Source organism: Pteropus vampyrus, unplaced genomic scaffold (genome assembly GCF_000151845.1).
Source record: "Pteropus vampyrus isolate Shadow unplaced genomic scaffold, Pvam_2.0 Scaffold33, whole genome shotgun sequence".
Taxonomy (NCBI): domain Eukaryota; kingdom Metazoa; phylum Chordata; class Mammalia; order Chiroptera; family Pteropodidae; genus Pteropus; species Pteropus vampyrus.
In genome coordinates, this window is record NW_011888814.1 from 3,851,464 (window position 1) to 3,873,158 (window position 21,695).

Consider the following 21,695-nt stretch of genomic DNA (forward strand, 5'->3'; position numbering starts at 1 on the left):
TATCTTAACAAAAACTTATACTGCCCTAAGATGACACAGAGAAGACTTGCCTCAAAACTTTTATTATTTAATCCTAATACTGTTATGTTCAAATGACAGTTTGCATTAATTTGCATTCACAACCAGACTGTCTAGCAAATGAAGAATAATTTAACTTTTTCAAAATGACTAAACTGTTTTAAATTCTAAAGGCTACCGTGAAGGTGAGCAAAAATTATCTACCGCCTTATTTCCGCTGTCAGAGACAAGTATGAGACAAAGCCACTTACCTCTAAGGTGAATGACAGCAAGACGTCAGATTTTGACAGCTGAATCTCGTTCTCATCTCCTATGTCCAAAAATGCAGAATTCTGTGAACGTTTTAATTTCTGTAGTTTAAATTCTGGACCACCTTTCGAAACTGGAAGGCTTTCCAAATTGGCCATTAGCAAATTCACTGAAGACCGCAACTCTTCTATATACATACTCTCCATTTCTTTTGCTATAAATTTGGGGAATTTTCTTTCCTTGAAAATAATTTTTAAAATAACAATGTTAGGCAAGTCATATTTCCAGGTTATCATAAAGCATTATTTATCTATTTGACTTTTAGAAATTGTGACACTCATTGTAATGCATCTACTGGATACTCCAGTCTCTAGGCTTTAAAAGCCTAAGCTTTGGCAATTTTGATTATATCCAAAGGTACCGTAAATACCTTACTGAGAATCACTATAATACAAAATGAATAATACATTACATACATTTTCACATTAACGTGATTTTTGAGAAGAGATTTGCTTAAGGTAAAAACAAACTCTGAACACACACATTTTAGAAGTTTTAGTGTATAGATGAGTCTTCATTAGCCACTGTTAGCTTTGAAGTGCCTGCAGTAACTGCAGGAACAATTTTCAATTACTCTGCTTTGTTACGAAACAAACATTTTGACACTCTTACCACAGATATGTGTTTCTCAGAGGGTATGCTTTTTATAAATAAGCATTCAAATTTAAAAACTCACAAAATTAAATAGCAATATGGTCATATTTCTAAAATTAGTTAATTTTTATGTTACACAAACATATCAAGATCCCTTATGACCATAAATTCAGGGTTTTTTTGGTAAAGATTTAGAAAAAATTAAATTTAAAGCAAAAAGCCAATTTATGATAAAAGCTCTAAGTAAAAAAAGAGTAACAATATCAATTTTAAAGATTCTATTTTGTTTCTGAATTATCTGAGCATTGCCATTCAATCCCTTTATCTCTGCAATTAGATTTCTTTCGCTTAATTAAAAGCACATTCCAAATATTGATATTTAGATAGATACTGAGAGATATTGCCAAACTGTCCTTAGAGATTATAAACATTCAATGCATAATTAATGTATATTCTCGCAAACAGCAAATGAGGTTTCCTTGCACTCTTAGCTTTCTTTAATCTTTGACAACCTGGCACTAAGCTCTTTTCTCGTAAAAGTAGAGGGTATATAGCTTTACAATATCGAGCATAATATGATGTAATGACTACTGTACAAAACTAGCTGGGAATGAGAAGCCTAAAGCAGCCCTCTTTCAAATGATCACCTAATGCCCTAGGAAATCAATGCGTTCACTATTGTTTCCTCTGCTGTCACTGACAACCTAAGATCCAGATCTCTAGTGTGACTGGACGGTATCTACCTGCTCTCATCGACCTGCGCCTAGTCTCTGTCTGCTTTGCACCAGTTGGTTCATGGGATAGACAGAACATCTGGCACCACTTCACAAATTGGTCCCAGAGTCTCAGGCCACCTGTTTTGCTTTCCTCACATATAATCTTCACATATTTCACTTGAAATAATTTACATATCATCAATATTAAAGGTGTGTATTTATTATCACAGTGATTAAACATCTACATTCATAATTAATTTTCCCAAGAAAGAGTGTTAAGTATCCTTTTAACATTCCTCTACAGTTTGAAGAACATTCCAAAATATTAAGTTTGCATCTGCAGGAAAAACACAGTTATAGAATCACTTGGTTTCTTTGGGAAAAAAATAATATTTTGTAAAGGTTTCTCAACACATGTACAAGAAAAACAAAGCAAAATAACTGAAGAAAATAGAGTTTTAGATTCGTGGACTAACTTTAAAAGTTGTCATAAAAAACATCTCGAACTCAGAAATAAGACAAAAAGCTGAGAGGACAGGTTATATGGGTCAAAGGTCATCCAAGAATTATCTGAGGAAATGTAATTAGTACAACTTACTGTTTACTATTGATTAAATGTCCCAGACAGTGAAGTTACATGTTACCTTGTAGAATTTTCTCTGGAAATATGCAAATAATGTGTGTCTGGTAAAATAATCCAATGGTTACAGTTTAAATCTTTGTTGGAAATTAATCACTTTTATATCTAATCCATGAATCTTATTTTAACTTTCCCTAAAAACACCCATTTTTCAAATGCTCTTTGGATTAGTTTCAACATCAAATTTTGCTCATTAATTACACATTGAATAAAATCTTTATCGTATCTTTATATTTGTTTGAGAGTCATAATTGTGCCTTTTTGAAAACTATATTTTAGCAAAGCAAAAGGCAAATATACCACATGTTTGAAAGTTTGAATGTGCCAATTTTTTTCAAATATTCAAGGTGTTATTTTATGGAAAATTTAGCATCAGTACATAAAAAATGTATTCTTATTTAGCTTTAATTAAAAGCACTTCATTTGCTATCATTTGTCAATGAAGAGACTGGCAGGAATCATCAAACTTGACTATTTTATCAGCATTTTTTAAATTTTCAGGAAATAGACTAGAATTTTTTTTCTCTGAAAAAAGAATTGCAACTCTGTTTTAAAGCTTTGAAGTTTACCCATATTATTTCATCTACTTCATTTAGCCTGCTTACGTTGCCTCTTTCTTAGAAACAGAACCAACTGTACATCAGACAAGTATACATTTAAATTTGATATTTAAAATTAGAACAGAATCAGAAATAGTTTAACTATTTCTAGTTTAACTGTGAGTCATTCCTATAAACCACATTTTAAATGTTCTAATTTAGTTCTCTGTATAGCATATAGCTCATTAGCAGCCCTAACTCTTTAAAAACATGAAAACAATAATATTTGCTTCATAAAAAAATTCCATTATTCAAATTTAGTCACTTTTACTTAAGTGCTCTTAACCTTCCACTGGATGAAGCCCAGTGTTCCCACCCCTGGGTGCTGGCCTCTGTTCTCTTTCCTATTCCTATATTAATTTTAGTTTCTAAACTTAGGATCATGGCATCAAGTGAACTACTGGTTGTAAAGCTGATCCTAAACACAATTAAAATACTAAAGTTTAAAATCTTTTTAATATGAAACAGATTCATGGTTATCATTACAATATTGGTATGCACTCTCCCTTTCGATTCTAATATGCCCTTAAGTGGGAGAAAAAAGGAGGGAGTTCTGAATTATCTGGCTTCACCAAGCCAGTCCATAAAGGTTCAGTCATTCAAAAGCCATTCACTATGTGTGTGCTATGTGTTCTTCTTTAGGCCCTTAGGATGTAATCACAAAGATAATGATCAAAAATCCTATGTCATGGAGCCTATGTTGTACTGTATGGAGACAGATATCATAAATAAGGAAATTATTTTAAATGGTAGAAAGTGATACATGCTATGGGAAAAAAAAGTCCAGGTGGGAACATGAAGTGGACAGGGGTTGCAAATTTAAATAAAATGGCCAGGGAAGGCCTCAATGAGATGACCTCTGTGCATATAGTAGATGAGGGAGTATGATGATTAATTTTATATATCAACTTGTCTAGGCTTTGGTGCCCAACTATTTGGTCCAACACCAGTATAGATGTTACTGTAAAGATTTTTTGTAAGATATGATTAGCATTAACAATTAGTAAACTCTAAGTAAATCGACTGTCTTTCAAGATGTGGGTGGGCCTCATCCAAGCAGTTGAATGCCTTAAGAGCAAAGACAGTTCCCTTAAGAAGCAGCAATCTCGCCGCAAGACTATAAGATAGAAACCTTACCTGAGTTTCTTGCCTGCTGGCCTGCCTTGCAGATTTTGGATTCAGACTACATCATCAACTCCTACCTGAATTTCAAACCCACCACCTTGTCCTACAGATTTTGGACTTGCCAACCTCCACAACCACATGACCCAATTTCTATAAATCAAATTAGTCAGTCAGTCAATTGATATTTCTTTTTCTTTTTCTTTCTCTTTCTCTCTCTCTCTCTCTCTCTCTCTCTCCCCACATATATACATACATATATATAAATATATTTATACAAATATATGTAAACACGGTATATCTGTGTATACATGTATGTACTGTCTGTATATATAGATAAAATGCATTGCATCTGTATATCTATTATACATCTATATGATAATGCATTGTATCTGTATATCTATTATACACCTATATGATATATCCAGAGAAACAAAACCAATAGGAGATCATATATCTATATTCGTTCTGTTTCTCTGGAGAACTGTGATTAATAGAGAGTAAGCATGTGAATGTCAGGGGAAAACCACTGCAGGCAGCGCAAGGTAACCAGAGCAAAGACCCTGTGGCAGGCAGACCAAGGAGGCTGTGGACATGGTTTGCGTGGATTGAGCGAAGGTGAGAGCTTAATGAAGGGCAATGTCAGAGGAGCAGCAGGCCACTGTCGGAACTATTTCACTCTCTGGGAGATGGGTGACTGTCACAAGGTTTTGTGCAGAGAATCACCGGCTGCGGGGCTGAGGTGGCAGGGGCGGAATCTGGGGGACAAGTCAAAAGGACAGAACAACTGTCCGGGGGGAGATTAAATGGTAACTGCACCAGAGTGGTCGGTGGAAAATGGTGACAACTGTTGGCTTCCGGAAATAATTTGAAGATAGATGCCAATTGATTTCCTGACAAATTAGGCATGAAGTATGAGAGGAGGAAAAAAGGAGTTAAAGATGATTCAAGTGTTTTGGACTAAGGAACTGGAAATATAGCACCACCAAGACCTGACCTACCCTGACTGAAAACTGTCACCTTCCACTCGCCCTGACTCCCTCCCTTCTGGTTCCATTTTCTCTGCTGCATTTTCTAAATAGCAAGTGATCGACTTCCACAATTCAGTTATATGGCACGTTTACTGCTTATTGTGGGGCTCTCCCAAATAGAATTCAAGCTCCACTAGGGCATGGCAGGAATATTTTTGTTTGATTTTATCCCAAGACAACATTTCTCTGGATGAATCCCAAGTGCTTAAAACAGTGCCTGGCTAAATATTCTGGCTCCAAAATTCAGACTCCGAAAGGTTAAATAACTTGCCTTCTGTTATATATCTGGGAAACAGCGGTCATGGATTTGACCACAGGTCTTTCCGGCCCAGTCCACAATGCTTTCTACTACTTCCTAATTATGCCTTGGCTGAAATATTAAAGTCAATATTTCTTACCCTTGAAAAAGAGATTTCTGCCTTGTGGCTTTATGATTATATTGTGTTGTGAAGTATGGTAGGCAGTGTTAATGACCGCCAACTATTAACTATTAATACATACTTCTGGATTTATTAGACTGAAGAGACAACAACAGGGTGTAAGAAAGATGGGCCAGGCTCTAGGGTCAAAAACCAGGATTTGGGGCCTGTCTCCACCACTTACTTGTTATGTAATCTTGATGAACTCAATCATCTTGCCTAAGCCTAAGTAGGTAACTTGATCTCCTCATCTATAAAATAAATTCACTACATCATCTGCCCTTCTGGGTTAACAAGATTAGTGTAAAGATACAATGCAACGAGGTCAGTAAATTATAATTAGTCTCGTAAATACTTTACAAAGATGGCTTAAATTTGGTGAGACTACAATAGAAAGCAATTAAACATGCTCTATCTGCTACATCGATAGTACATTCACCAAAAGGCATCTTATTTTTGGTATTTTTTTTCCTTCCTATCTCATCAGCTTCAATTCTTTTACCACACTTTCTACTTGGCTACATTTCTGATGAAACCAGACTCCCCTTCAAAGAGAAGTCTCTGTATGTATATCAGTGACCCCTCTCCTCTGACTCAGTCCAGAGGTAATTAGCATACATTCTCCTTTGCAAACATGAACTTGAGAACACAAACAAGGCTCTCCCTCCTGTCCCCAAAAACCCTCTAGGAAATTATCTAAACTTTATTCTAAAGCATCACATATTCAGCCATGTACCTGGAGAAGTAAATCCAATTTATGACAACGTGCACAGTCTCATGTATGATCTACAGAAAAGTAGGTAACTTAATGAATGCTGATCATAGGTCCAGAGTCCTGACCCACACTGTCTGGCACATTTCTCCAGATTCTCACTAAGCCTCCGGTTTTTTAAGAAAAGCAAATGCTCTTCCATCCAGGTGCCAATTCAGGTTAGGGTTTCAAGGAAAGCACTTTTCCTTCTAAAGCTTCCAACAGTCTCAAGCTGCTTGAGTTCTGGCCTCTGTTCGAATGTCTGGAATGATGTAGTGCCTCTCTAGAAATCCAGAGGACAGTAACAAGGCACGCTATCCTTCCAACCACTGCCCTTTGTGTGACTATCACTCTAGCCCCCAATTTATATCATCCTATGACTTTATATTGGGGGCTAGAGAGATTCTTCATATGTCTCTGGCTTGGTTCTCACAACTTACTGCCATCTCTATTACCAATCTCTCTCAATTTTTTCTATTTTCCTATTTACCACCAATTTCTTAACTGTTTCTCTACTTAATAGATATTGAGGTAAATATAATATCAGCATTCTTAAAACATATATTCATAAATACATATTTTCTCTGCAAAAGAACAAAAAACCGAATTGTTAAAATCGTTATGAGATGTATCTTCTAAAGGGCTGGAAAAGTTCAATATCTTGATTTAGGAGGATTATACAGGGTGTATATACATACATTCATCAAGCTGTAAGCTTAAAATTTGTGTACTTTACAGTATACATGTTATAACTAACTTTTTTTAAATGAAGAAAAATCCCTAAGTAGAGAGGATTCTGCAGAGAGACAGACAGAGGGAGAGGGGGAAAATCTATCCATCGAATATTCAAAGCCTTTGCTTCGTAGAAGGGAAAGGGAAAAAAATCTTTTTCTCAGAATAATCAATAGCATTTTAACCTCAAGTCTATTGGGAGAGACTAAAATTTTTGTGCCACTGAAGTAAATTAATGTATCCATTTGCTAAAGAATAATTTAGATAATGAAGTTCCATTCTCTCTAAAATGCCTTAAGTATTAAAAAAAAAGTCATGGCTTTTGTTGAAAATCTATTTCTGTTCATAGAAATACAGTGATTGCACAAAGCACAATACAATGTTGTATTAAACACACTATCCACCAGATTATGTACTAAAAACTTCAAATTGTATTTTTCATCTATTCAATCACTCAATTAGGTGATACCACTATGTGCCGAGTGCTGTGCTAGATACTATGGAATATATAATTTCACAGGGAGATTTTTCTCCCTGATTATATTATGCTTAGTGTAATATTAAAATTGTTGTGTTATCTATCAGTTTGAGAAATTTAGGCATTGCTTTAATAATAACCTATAAAAGTTTTCACTGAGTTTAAACATTTCACATATAAGGATGGATATGTAAAATAGAGAATATGTTCCATTTAGTTAATGTACATTCAGATACTTGGGCTTAAGGGATATGCACGTAGAGGACAAAAGTGTAAAATCATGCTGGCTTTAACTATACAAGACTCAGTTCACAGAAATCTAGATAAAGAAAGAAATGCTGTACAGTATGCCAAAGTTAATATTTTACCTTTGCCATTTTCTCTGCCAACTGTAAACGACCATCGAGTTCCCGTCTGATCTGGGCTGCTTGCTCATCTGCATTATCCAACTTCAAAAATAAAACAGAAATTACACACATATGATTACTTAATTGCGCTGACCTACAGATTAAAGCAAAGACTAAATGACTCAAACTTTTTAAAATAAATTTTCTCAGCTACCTTTTGAGAACAGAGAAGATTGTTTAATTAGGTTGGCAGTCCAACGAAATTTCTTGGGCACTTATTCTGGTGGTTTTGTTCACAAAAAAAAGTTAAAAAATCTCTAAGGTTAATAGCTCAGTTTACAAAAAGTCTAATTATAATAAATAGTCCAAACTGTGAGCAACAACTGTAAACCAAGAAATCCTCATTTCCTGGAGGTTACAATAAATTATCATTAAGTTTCTTCAGTCCTCTTTCTGTCTTCATGAAGGTCAGCCCTAAATAGTTCCAGATAGATAAATCTGTTGTTTTGTTCTCTACAATTCCCAGAATGCATTTCCGGATGGTGAAATACTGAGGAATATTTCACTTTGTTCTTTTAAAAAATATCCCCTTCATTTTTATAATAAATTTGTAGTAGTGTCCAACTATTGAAGTACTATTTGATTAATTTTCTACCATTTAAATCTTCATATATGCCTCATTCTAGTACCGATAGACTCACATTCAAGAGATCCTTCCATTCTTTTAGACTGGCACATTAGAATTTTGTGCTCAAAATTTGATTGAAAGCAAGAAAAGCACGCTATCATCATTTTTGAAGATAGTTTCCATTTACATGGAAAATTACTTTCACTTCTCCACTGAAATAATTCTTAATTTTTCTATAACTTCCTTTAACTTTTCCTCATGATTCCTTCTCCCCTCTTATTCATTCAGTCTTCCATTATTAATTCATTTTCAAAACTGTTAAACTGAAGAGGTTCTGAGTCCTGCACAATATAGGATGCACTTGGGGGAGGGGAGGTGACTACAGGTGTGAATCAGGCAGACACTTCTCTGAACTCATTCCGCCCCCTCTCCCATTCCCATGATGAAGAAGCCTGCACCCCACAATACATTCATGCCTTACTAAAATATCCATCTAAAAATTGAATTAGTACTGAGTACAATGCAAACACCCAGGAGAGTACAGATTCATTTGTCTGACTGCTGAAGAACTAACAAATTGACCATGTTATCTTTTAAAAATAGCCTTGAAAAGAAAAAGATGATGTCTATGACCATGCCACCCTGAACAAGCCCGATCCCATCTGATCTCGGAAGCTAAGCAAGGTCGGGCCTGGTTAGTACTTGGATGGGAGACCACCTAGGAAGACCAGGTGCTGTAGGTGTAAAAAAATAAAAAAATAAGGGATTGTAAGCTAAGAAGGTCCTTGCAATCTGTGAGGTTTACCGAGAGTTGCCTCGCCAAACAAACAAACAAACGAGAGAGAGAGAGAAATGAGTAGGAGCAAATCAGGTCAACAGGATGGTGGTGTCGGAATGCATATGGAGAGTAAAGAAAGGGGGAAGTTTTTTCCAGTAAGAGCGCACCAAGAGTCTGGAGTTGAGACTAGACATAGTGGTTTGAGAAATGGAATACTTGGCTGTTGGGGGAAGACTGGCTTGGGTGATGGGCCTGGGAAGAGTGACAGGCCACTTTATAACCTACTCTTCATGGCCACATTAGGGAGGATGGAGCTGGTTCCTACAGCAATGGGAATTCATTAAAAGGGTTAAGTCGTTGAATGACATGATCAGATCTGAGCTTTGGAAAGAAAAGATCACTCTGTCTCCAGGAGAAACAGGAAATGTTTGTTTAATTAAAAGAAAGATCTGGGATTACCTTTCTAAAATATGTTTCCAAGTTGATTTAAAAAATCAAATTCATTTTAAAACGAGTTTAAAAATAGGCAAGATTTCCTTAAACCATATTGTAAAGGAGTTTCTAGGTCATCTCAAAGACGAATACACTTATAAACTTTATCCTAGGTATGTATGTATACAAAAAAAAAAACAGTATATATGCATAGGGTTCAGTGCTATCTGTGGTTTCATACATCCCCTGGAGGTCTTGGCACATACTTCCTGCCAGGTAAGGAGGGACTACTGTAACACTATGTCACATAATGAAACGCCTATTTACCCAGTTGCTCAAGCTCAAAACCTAGCTGTCATCTTTGACCTTTTTCTCAGCACACATCTAATCCAATCTAGAGTCATGTAGAGTAGAACCTAGAATCACATAGTGGAGGGAGACCGGAATTCAGCTGCTTGAGTCCGTGGACAGGACTCTTTCTATTCTTTACTGTGGTGGAGTATTTCCCTAGCAACTTCAAGTACATCTCATTTTGTCGGTACAGTTGCACATACTGTTATGGTTAAAATAATTCTTTTTCTTTTCTGAACCCTCTAGAGGAACTGATTCTGAACCGTCAATAAAAACATAGAAAAAAAGGAAGAAAAAAGCCTGAATATTAGTTTATACATGTGAGGCATTAGACTTTAAAATGTAGCTGACACACCTGTCTAGTGTCTGATTTTGACTATGAGATAAAAAAAAAAAAAAAAAAGAGGATATATGGACTCTGGAATATGTGGTAGGGGCCTCACTCCATTTGAACAACTTTGTCTTAACAACATTTTACTTTAAATTCCTGATTTTAACATTTTATGTGAAGATAGATTACTTACCTCACAGATGTCCTTACCTGGCACAGAATATTTTCCTAGTCTTTTAGAGAGGGTCATTCAACCCTGACCATCACAGATGCCCAAATGAGTCTTTATTCTCTGCAATACCTCTAGTATCTATTACCCAGAGTATTTTACCACTTAATTATCTAAATCTTTCACTGTCTTGACAAATATTTAGTGCCTAAAATATATTTTCCTCCTGTTCATACAGGAATTATTGTTTCCACATTCAGAATTCTCTAGGCTAGGATGTTCTTAACCTATACCTTCAGGAGTCTGTGAACCTGTTCAAGTTGTGGGCAAAATTTCATAGAGATATGTATTTTCCACCTTGGGGAACTGTTTACATTTCATAGTTTATCCAAGGTTCTCAAAGGGGCAGTTAACTCAAAAGAGGTAAAGAACCATGACTGTAGGAGAATCTTCTGTATAGAAGTCTGCATTCATTTGTTTTAAAAGAAGCTGTATGGCTTCCAAACATAAGCCATGGAAAATAGCCACCTCAGACCTACACATCATTAATTTTATCCTTACAGAGATTTGTTAAATTCTTTGTAAAGTAACACTAAGACAGGCTCTTAACGATGTTGACTTGAATGGCCCATGATTGCTTTATTAACTCTATTTGCTTTTTTCTGCACTTCCTCTACAGCAAGCACTATTTCAGGCTCTCAAGTAGCTACAAAAGTTGTGGCTTTCTGGCCCACACTTTATATAGAAAACAATAAAAATTGTATGTAAAACAGCATAAAATTGCCACGAGAAAGCCACTGGTCAAGTATGGTGGGAATTCAGTGATGGAAGAAATGTTTTTCCTAGTTGACAGTATCAGGATGGATTTGTGAAGACGGAAATATTAAAAATGGAGTCTGAGAACATGTTGACCTGATGCAGCAGTCTATTATTAGCCTTGACTTGCAAACCTCAAACCCTAGGCTCTCCTCGCCCCATCTCTCTTGTGTTCCACAGAAAAGGCTCCGAGAAAAGAGAAGCTCTCAGAGATCCACAAACCGCTCTTTGCAGAAGTCCTGGGGAGAATGAAATCCTATCCTACAGTTAAGAAAGTTTTAAACAGCATAAAAACAACTTTACCGAGCTTGACCCAAAAGCTCCGTTTTATAACTTGTGATATCTTTCTTCTAGTGCTTGAAAAACTACAAACATCAAATACTTAAACTCATTAAATCTGCTCAAATCTTAAAGAAAAAAGATCTTTTAAAAAGCGCATTTGACAGCACTGTTAAGCATCATTGCCCTCTCAGATTAATCTATTTTCTAGGACCAGGGTAACTGCCTTTATATTAATATTGTCAATCAGTAAAAAGGGAGATTAATAGTTGTGTTTTTTCATAATGACACCTTTGTACATACTAACTCTAATCAGCCCTTCTATCTCCCACTGAAAAAAAATCAATTTGTTTTTTTCTTTGAGACCTTATTCCAATTACGGCATAACTCTTTTTAGACATATTATATTCTGTTATTTTATTGTAAGATCCATCTTTATCCTTTAGTCTGAGAAAAATAAGTAGACTAAGATTTTCATGATTTTGTAGATTTAGTGTTTTCCCTAAAATTAATTCATATGCTGGTCCATTATATTTATATTATGTATAAATCTGGTGATTTATAGATAACTCATCATGAAAAATAACCAACGCAAACCTAACACAGATTTCAAAAGAACACTCCACCAACACTTTATAATTTTCCAGGGGCCTACCGTTTGATTTATTTGACAATGCCAATTATGCATGGATTTTCCAACATGGTCTCAAAACACTGATTAAAAGCTTTCAGTATTAGCAAATTACTTTATCAATATACCTGTTAATTCTCCATCATTTGAATCACAAATTATTTATCATAAAGATAAAGCATAACTCTACCCTACTGACTCTCATCATTCCTGTTCTGTTTTCTGTGCTGGCCCCGCCTCACTCCCTCAGCCCAACAAGCACACATGGTTAGTCCTTGGCTGTTCTAGATGCCAGAGTGTCTGCAGTCATTTTTCAGTACAATGTTATTGAAAAATCTCCAATTGAAGGCAAAGTATTTCCTTTCAGGCATAACTTGAATGACCTCAAACAAAAACTGAACTGACCTGACCTTCTCTTCCGACTACTCTTCAACCTGGCTCCATTTCTACATATGATTCTGACTACCCTGATCAGGCTAAAATCTCAGAGGGAGAAAGGGAGATAAGGGGAAAGAAAGCAGAGGAGGAATAAATGAATGAAAATAAATGAATATGAATGAGAGATGGTATCCAAACCCCTTAAACCCAGTACTCAGGTCCTCCCATATTTTATACCAATCTAACCTCTTGGATAGTTCCACTGCCTACACAGATTAGTTTTTTGTTGTTGTTTACCAAACATGTTAATTTCCCCATCATATATTTTGTTTATGTTTCTCCTGCCTGAGATGTACTTCTTACCTATCTTCATTGTCCAGATCAATCTCCAAATCTTCTGAGAAGCCCACCTAAACAATCATTTAGAAACAAAGCAGGTACTATCTGAAATTGCTTTCACAGCTGTCTCTTTATTGTTGAACTTTTCAGATACATATGACCTCTACCTCAAACTGCAATGTATTTTCCCCATTAGTGTACCCTACTCTGATGATAGGAATAAAACATATCCATCTCTAAAGGTGGGATTCACATTGTCTCAATTTTAATGCAAAAAATAATTCCTGTGTTCAAAGGGTTCTTGGACCCTAACATTCCCTCCACATTGACCCATCTTCTCTGAGGCAATCTCCCTCAAAAACAAATACAAAAAACCCTTCCTTTCATTTCCTTGATCACTGAGAATTAGCCAACAACTACAAGGCAACTAAAACTCATTCTGTAATTTTGCACAACAAAAATAACATAAGGAAATTTATTCCCCTACTCTCAAGAGTAACACATTGCCTGTATGATCTTAAGTATGAATCAGGTAGCATTCTGTCTGCTGGAGGGTAGGTTTGTAAAGAACTCCCTTATATCTACCTTCTAAATTATGTATAAAAAACCCTAACTCAGAAATAGTTCTGTCATGGATTCTCATAGATTCTTAAAAATGCATTTCCCAAACCACTCTTTTTTTTTGAATACTTAGAAGCAGGGAAAAGATGAATGAGTTAATTAGATATAAAATTACCGTATGTGAACTGAACTAAACTATATTAAATAATACATCAAAATGTTCAAGAGCAAGAATATAAGAAATTTAACCTCAAATATAAAAACTTTGGGACTTCAACAGCCTGGAGAACATGCATATTCTCTAAAATGGTAGATATAACTTGGCAAAATTTCACACATCATGAAATTATCTTTAGTATTTCATATAGTATTAACATTTTATCTTCTGGATAAAAGTAATGAGCTAATGTTTTCAAGCAAGTATTTACTAATTATACTCACCTCAACAAAACAGTTGAATATACATTCATATTAATAATGAAATAATGCTGAAATGAAGAGTTTAGCACTAAATAACAGACAAAATCAGTGATATTAGAGAACTTCAGCAGAGCAGATTAGAACTCTAGCTTCATCAGTCCATTATACAGTGATGATTCTTAGTTTTTAATTATTAAATTTATTGTGGTAATACTGGTTAATATCATTATATAAATACCAGATGTACGACTCTAAATACATCTGTATACTCCACTGTGTGCTCACCACCCAAAGTCTAATCTTCTGTCACCATTTATTTGATCTCTTTTATCCTTTTCATCCTCCCCCCACCCTCTTCCCCTCTGGTAACCACCATTCTGTTGTCTGTATCTATGATTTTATTTGTTTGTTCATTTGTTGTTTTGTTTTATATCCCACATATGAGTGAAATCATATGGTTCTTGTCCTTTCTGTCTGACCTACTTCACTTAGCATGACACACTCGAGATCCATCCAAATTGTTGCAAATGGCAATCTTCTATAAACATAATTGAATTTAGACCTCAGAGCAACCCTATGGAAGAAGTCTTCTCATTTTAGTGACAAAAAGTTTGAAACACAGATTGGTTTAAGCAATCTCTCAGGGTCAGAGTCACACAGTCAAGAAGTGGCAGAGCCAGGGTTTGAATCCTGCACTTGGCCTCCTGGGTTCAACTTAACCACCTCACACTCCTTCACAGTGCCTCATACTCGACTTTCATTCTTTCAGTCATTCACTATCTATGAGTGCCCACAAGAAGAAACACTTTAAATATTACTATACATTAATGGCACACAGATTAAATGTTTATCCTATGCTAAGTTGTTAAAATGCAATGAAAGACATATATAAATATCTATAATACGAAGTAGAATATGACAAGCTTTGGGTATGACAGGGAACTGTAAACTCCTCATATTTTCCCCCTCCCTCAAGTTTTAAGAAAAATGACTGGGAAATCTTTGTGGAGGAGGTAGAATTTCTCTTGAGTCTTGAAGGATGGAGAAGAGGTGTTCCAAGAGAAGTAAATAATGTGAGATAAAATTAAAATCCAAGAAAATACATACAGGGTGTGGATAAGGAACAAGTAGCGATTCAGTTTACCTGGAACATGGGGTGTGTAAAGAGTTGTTATATCCCAAGGAATATGATAGGTGGGTGGGGCCAGCTTGTGAACACCATAGCTGTTGAAAGCTTGGCCAAGGGGTATGTAAACTTCATTCTGTTGACAAAGATAGGAGCCTTTTTTTCTTTGTTTTTATTCAAAGTTGGGTCATGATGAGAACAAGATGGTGCTTCAATAATATTAATCTGGCAACAAAAATATGTAGAGTTAGAAGGGAGAAATAGGTAAGAGGTTACTGCCATGCTTTATATGAGAGATACTGGAGTCTTGAGCTATGGTAATGGCCAGGGAAATATGACAAGAGGACAGATAATGCGATATTATGAAGTAGCAGTACCAGGTAACTGCTTGCACTGGGAAAGCAATAGAAAAGGAAAGGCTCATAATTATAAGTTGAAAGGCTGAACATACATAAATAGAAAGAGAACCAGATTGAAATAAGAAATTGGTATTTTGAACCTATGGAGTTTGAGGAGTTTCAGACCCATCAGTTTTCCATGGGCTATAGTGATACAGAGAGGAAAGATGAGCTGATCTATTGGAAAAGGGTGAAAGGCAGTGATACTCAAATTAAGCACAGTGATTTTTTTTTAACACTGCAATATTTCTCAGTGAATCTAACTCAATGCGACAATCCGAAAAGCACTAATTTCTCAAAGAAAACATGGTAGCAAACCTATCCGAATTTTCCGAACACTATTATTCTTGGTACCATATCATGTACAAAGTGAGTACACAAACCTCTGATGATGATTCACAGAATGAGATATAAGCCTTATTCATCTGGAACCCTTCATATCAGAATCATGAAAACATTTTGCAAATTAGAAGTGACATAATTTTAAATATCTGATAATAGAGGCCTTTCTACCACTTTGTAACAAATAGCTAGAATCAATCACTGTCTGTTACACAAGTAAAATCTCAGTAAGATAAAGATCAGTTGGCCCTGCTCTATCTAAAGTGATCAGAGCAAAAGGAAGTATTTTTTTCTAGTCTAAAGCAAAGAAGACTTAGGATACTATGACCTTGATAATCAGCTAAAAGGATTAAATATCACTAGGTACCCTTCTGTTAGTATATGTCAATCTGTTTTCCTTGATCTTTTCTAAATGTTTTTTTCCGAAGCATTTTATAAAAAAGAGAAGTTCTTCTCACCATCTACCAGAAGACATAGGCGTTAGGTTTTGTGGGCCATACATTTCTGAAAGTCCCACAATAATAAACAATTAAGAACAAAGGATGGTACATCAAAATTACATGTAAACTACAGAACAATCATCACTGAGAACTGCTTGAAGTTTAGCTGAACAGATGTCCTATAATAAAGGATATACAACAGAGGCCACACAGAGACTGGTAGGAGGGGCAAAGACACAGAACAGCCTGGTCCCACACTCATGTGTGGCAGTTAAAAATCGGGAGAGTTGTCATGGCTGCAATAGTCCTCCCAGAGAAGCAAGGATTCTGAACCTCACTCCAGGCTCCCCAGCCTAGGGTTCTAATGCCACAGAGAGAAGTCCCTATAACTTCTAGCTGTGAAAACCAAAGAAGATTGTGGCTGAGTGACACAGAAGACACTGGAAGTACCAAACATTCATCTTTAAAAGGCCCATGCACAAAATTATTCACTGTTGGACTCACTCTGAGTTCTAGCACTGGGGCAGCAGCTAAAAAAGCACCAGGGATATACAAGGGGGAACTGGAATGTCTGGCTTTACAAGGGCGAGGGGTAGAAGGGTAGCTTTCTCCCAGAAAGAAGTGCTGGTGGAAGCCAGTTTTCCTTTATTGAGCACTCCCACCACGCAGCCTGCACATTAAGGCAGGGGCCATATCTGAGTCTTCATCAACCTCGTTAACACCATTTGCCCTGCCCTCGTGATTCCCTGAGACCCCACTTCACCCAATTTAAGAGCCCACCCAAGCAGCTTCCAGTGGCTTTTCCATACAAAGGCTTGTCTCAAAGGGTCATGAACCCCAAAAGCAGCATCTGGCCTCTGCATGTATATCTTGCTAAGAAGCCACAAGCCTGGTGATAGCAGCAGCCAGCCTCAGTTCATAGCTTAGTCTCTCCAAGCCACCACCAAGCCCAAGTGGCAATCATCTGCAGATCACTTTGTAGCTCATACCAAGTAGCCCCAGGCAGGGCACAGGCAGCCCCAGAGCCACTCCCAAGAGGCCCGAGAACCAACACACCTGGTGACCAGCTTCAGAATACACCAAAGCATTTATCCAACCACCTCCACAAACAAAACACCCGAAGGGCAGACTCAGCAGTCATCGGAGCCCACTAGAGTGAATCCTGCTCCATAAGGTCAGCCCCTGCACAACAGCTCCTCCACTGTACTCATGGCTAGTCCTCACAACCAATCAGCCCAAAGATCAATTCCTCCCACTAATGCGCCAACTGCAACCAAGGCTCAACTACAACAGGAGGGCATGCACAACCCACACAAGAGACACACCTGGAGCACCTGGCTCAGGTGACCAGAGAAACTGAGCCACAGGGCTTCACAGGACAACTACTACAAAGGCCAACTGGCCAAGACTGGGAGTTGTAGAAGATCTACCTAATACATAGAAATAAACAGAGAGGCAGCCAAAATGGGGAGACAAAGAAACATGTCCCAAATAAAAGAACAGAACACAGCTCCAAAAAAAGAACGAAACAAAATGGAGATAAGCGATGTACCAGATGCGGAGTTCAAAACACTGGTTATAAGGATGGATGCTCAAGAATCTCAATGATAACTTCAAAAGACAGAAAACATAAAAATGGAGATAGAAAACATAAAAAAGAACCAACCAGAAATGAAGAATACAATAACTGAAATAAAGAACACATTAGCAGGAATCAAGAGTACATTACATGAAGCAGAGGATCGAATCAGCGATTTGGAAGACAAAGTAGCATAAAACACTCAATCAGAACAGCAACAAGAAAAAGAATCCAAAAAAGAAAAAAAAAGGAAAAAAGAAAAAAATGAGGATAGTTTAAGGGGCCTCTGGGACAACATCAAGCATAACATTTGCATCATATGGGTGCCAGAAAGAGAAGATGAAGAGCAAGGAAATGAAAACCTATTTGAAGAAATGACAGAAAACTTCTCTAACCTGGGGAACAAAATAGACATAAAGCACAGAGTCCCAAACAAGATGAACCCTAAAAGGCCCACACCAAAGCACATCATAATTTAAATGCCAAAGGCTAAAGACAAGGAGAGAATCTTAAAAGCAGAGAGAGAAAAGCAATCAGTTACTTATAAAGGAGCCCCATAAGACTGTCAGCTGATTTCTCAAGAGAAACTTTGTAAGCCAGAGGGATTAACAGGAAATATTCAAGTGATGAAAAGCAAGGATCTACAACCAAGATGACTCTACCTAGCAAAGCTGTCATTTAGAATTGAACGACAGATAAAAAGCTTCCCAGACAAGAGAAGGCTAAAGGAATTCATCACTACCAAACCAACATTACAAATCTTAGAGAGACAGCTTTAAAAAAAAAATGAAAACACACCTGAAACTTACTGGATTTCATTAACCAATGTCACCATAATAAAAAATATATATATATGAATAACCAAATGGCAATAACTATCTATCAATAATTACTTTAAATGTAAATGAATTCAATGATCTAATTAAAACACATGGGGGTGGCTGAATGGATAAGAAAACAAAATCCTTAAATATGCTGCTTACAAGAGACTCACTTCAGATCAAAAGACCCACACAGACTGAAAGTAAAGGGATGGAAAGAGATATTTCATGCAAATGGAAATGGGGAAAAAAAAGCTGAGGTAGCTATACTTATACCAGACAAAACAGACTTTAAAACAAAGGCTATAACAAGAGATACAGAACGACAGAACGACCCAGTAATCCCACTTCTGGGTATTTATTTGAAGGAAATGAAAACAGTAACTTGAAAAGATGTATGCACCCACATGTTCATTGAAGTGTTATTTACAATAACCAAGACATGGAAGCAACCTAAGTGTCCATTAATAGATGACTGGATAAAGAAGAAGTGGTACATATATACAGTACTATTCAGTCATTAAAAAAAAACAAAAAACAAAAAACATGAAATCTTGCCATCTGCAGTAACATAGATGGACTTACAGAGTATTATAATAAGTGAAATAAAGACAAATACCATATGATTTCACTTATATGTGTAATATAAGAAACAAAATAAACAAACAAAACAAACAAAGTCATAGAGAACATTTTGAAGGTTAACAGATGGGACGGGAGTTGGGAAATGGGTGAAAAAGGGAAAGAGATTAAGAAGTAAAAACTGGTAGTTACAAAATAATCATGGAGATGTAAAGTATAGTGTAGGGAATATAGTCAATATAACAACTATGCATGGTATTGGACTTATTGGGGTGATCACTTCGTACGTTATATAAATGTCTAATCAGTATGTTGTACACCTGAAACTAATATAATATTGTATGTCAACCTTAATTGAAAAAATATATATATTTTTTTAAAAAGAACAAAGGCCGATGCTGTGAGACTGGTACATACTAAGCGCCCAATAAATTTTTAATAAAATTATTCAGTGTACTACATAGAAGGAATTTAAATAATGTTCTTTGTTACAGGATAAATTCCCTAAAAATTTTCTTTTTAACTCTATTTTCTTATCTTCTTGGTTCTTCTCTTAACCCATTCCAATCGGGTTTGCTCCCAACCATTCCACAGTGTCTTCCACCTTGACAAATTCAGGGGTCACTTCATCCTCTCTTCCTGACCTCTGAGCAGCATGTGGCACAGATAAATGCTCTTCTCCTTGAAATGCCTCCTCCTGACCTCCCTGACACCACACTCTCTGGTTTTCCTCCTATCATACTGTCTCTTTTCCCTTTGTACAGTCTCTAAATCCTTGGCCCTATCCTGAGTCCTTTTATTCTTGATCTCCATACTACCCTGAAATGATCTCATAATGTCCCATGACTTAAAATACTAACTTTATCTAAATGATTCCCAAATCTGTATCTCTGACTTCGACTTCTCACTGGAATTTCAGACATGTTATCCAACCACCACCTGTCATTTCCACATAGACATCTAATATTTCATTGTACAAGACAGAACTCAACTTTTCCCGTAAACCTTTTCCAAATGTTCTCCATAAGAAGAAACACTATACACTGAGAACCTACGAAAGTGCCTGACCAGAGTAGGTACTATGCTTAAAAAACACTCTAATCAGAGATGCCCTATCAAACCACGATTAATAAAAATGCTGCATCAGTGACATTGTAATTGGAAAGAGAGCCATCAAAGCATACAATTTTTTCTATAAGAGAGAGGAGAGCAATATGTGGGTTTTACTTATAGTTCTAGAAAATGGTATGTCTTAAGCTACAGACCCAAGCTGATTCTCAGTTTTTCCTTGAAGCCCTGGACTTATATCTTGTCCCTTTTCAAGCAGGTGGTCCAGTACTGTAACTTAAGTCAAAAGGTCCCAAGTGTAGGAGCAGAGTGGAATTCTGAAGCACAAAACAGGCGTGGACTCAAGAAGATGTGAAAACAGATTCCTAGGCGAAATCCAGTAGACTAGAAACTTTATAGGCAACAGAGATAAAAACAGGAACACAGCAGTGCAAGGAGTGGAGCCTAGAGATTATGGGAAAGATTACATGCAGGTCCTGGTCCACTTCTGTTTCAGTTATGCTAGGCCAGGCCCACAGGTGGGGCAAGGCAGGATACAGACCATATGCAATCAATTTTTAAGACCATAGAGAAGGATATTTCCAGAACCCAAATTTGTTCCCATCACCTCTGTGCTTATAGCTCGACTATGTTTCCCAGGATGAGATAAACTCCAAGCTCTTCCAGCTAACATAAAAGGCCATTAATATTCAAATAATTTTCTAACTTTCAGCCTACTCCAGCAATACTCACGACATACCTTCCTAACATAATCTAAGCCTTTCCACTCTCCTTGTGCCTTTGTAAACGTTACTTTCCTCCTCTCTTTTAAATTTCTATTCATCTTCAAAAATTCAGGAATTTCTGTCTCCTTAGACCCTTCATTTAAACTTTCGTTAAAATGCCAACAGAGAATCGGGTTTTCCACACTGCCAATCACCTCTTCTTGGCACACGGCTGGACTGTTTCCCAGCCTCCCCACACCCGCTGGATGTGACCATAGCATTAAGTCCTTGGGTGAACTGTCAGGCCAGAGGTCCTCAAGCTCCCTGGGCACCTGCATCAGCATAATGTAAGAGGTTTTTTAAAAAACAGACATTGGACCCACCTCCACGAATCATTTCTTAGTCTGAGGTGGGGCCCAGGCATCCAGTGGTTTCTAAAGCTCCGCTGGTCATTCTGATGTGTAGCCAGGGTAGAGCACGAAAGAAATTCATGCAAACTATTTTATACCAAATTAAGATACTGCCATCCAAGCAGTATGGCACATACACACCCTTCGCACTATGGCACATACACACCCCTAACATACTAATTAACTAGACTGTTACATTTTGTTTACGTATTTGTCTCCTGACCACATGCAAATACCTTGAGGGAAAAAAAACAAATCTTGTCATTTTTGCATTTTCATGGCTTAGCCCAGTAACTGATATTTCAGAAGGTATTCAATAAACATTTTTGAATGAATGAAATATATATTACGTTTAC

General features: G+C 36.7%; 1 protein-coding gene and 1 non-coding gene across 3 annotated transcripts in view; one reads left to right on the forward strand and one right to left on the reverse strand.

Annotated features, from left to right (window-relative positions):
- CADPS2 (calcium dependent secretion activator 2) overlaps window positions 1-21,695 on the reverse strand; it is a 375,602-nt gene that overhangs the window by 279,934 nt on the left and 73,973 nt on the right. For both annotated transcript variants that reach the window (XM_023528883.1, XM_023528884.1), the window contains exons 3-4: window positions 7,778-7,858; window positions 270-506 (exon numbers count right to left, since the gene is read on the reverse strand). In XM_023528883.1, coding sequence (XP_023384651.1) covers window positions 270-506; window positions 7,778-7,858 — 318 coding nt within the window. The remainder of the gene's footprint in view (window positions 1-269; window positions 507-7,777; window positions 7,859-21,695) is intronic.
- LOC111738031 lies at window positions 9,009-9,127 on the forward strand. The gene has a single exon (XR_002779657.1). It is a non-coding gene; the product is annotated as a 5S ribosomal RNA (ribosomal RNA).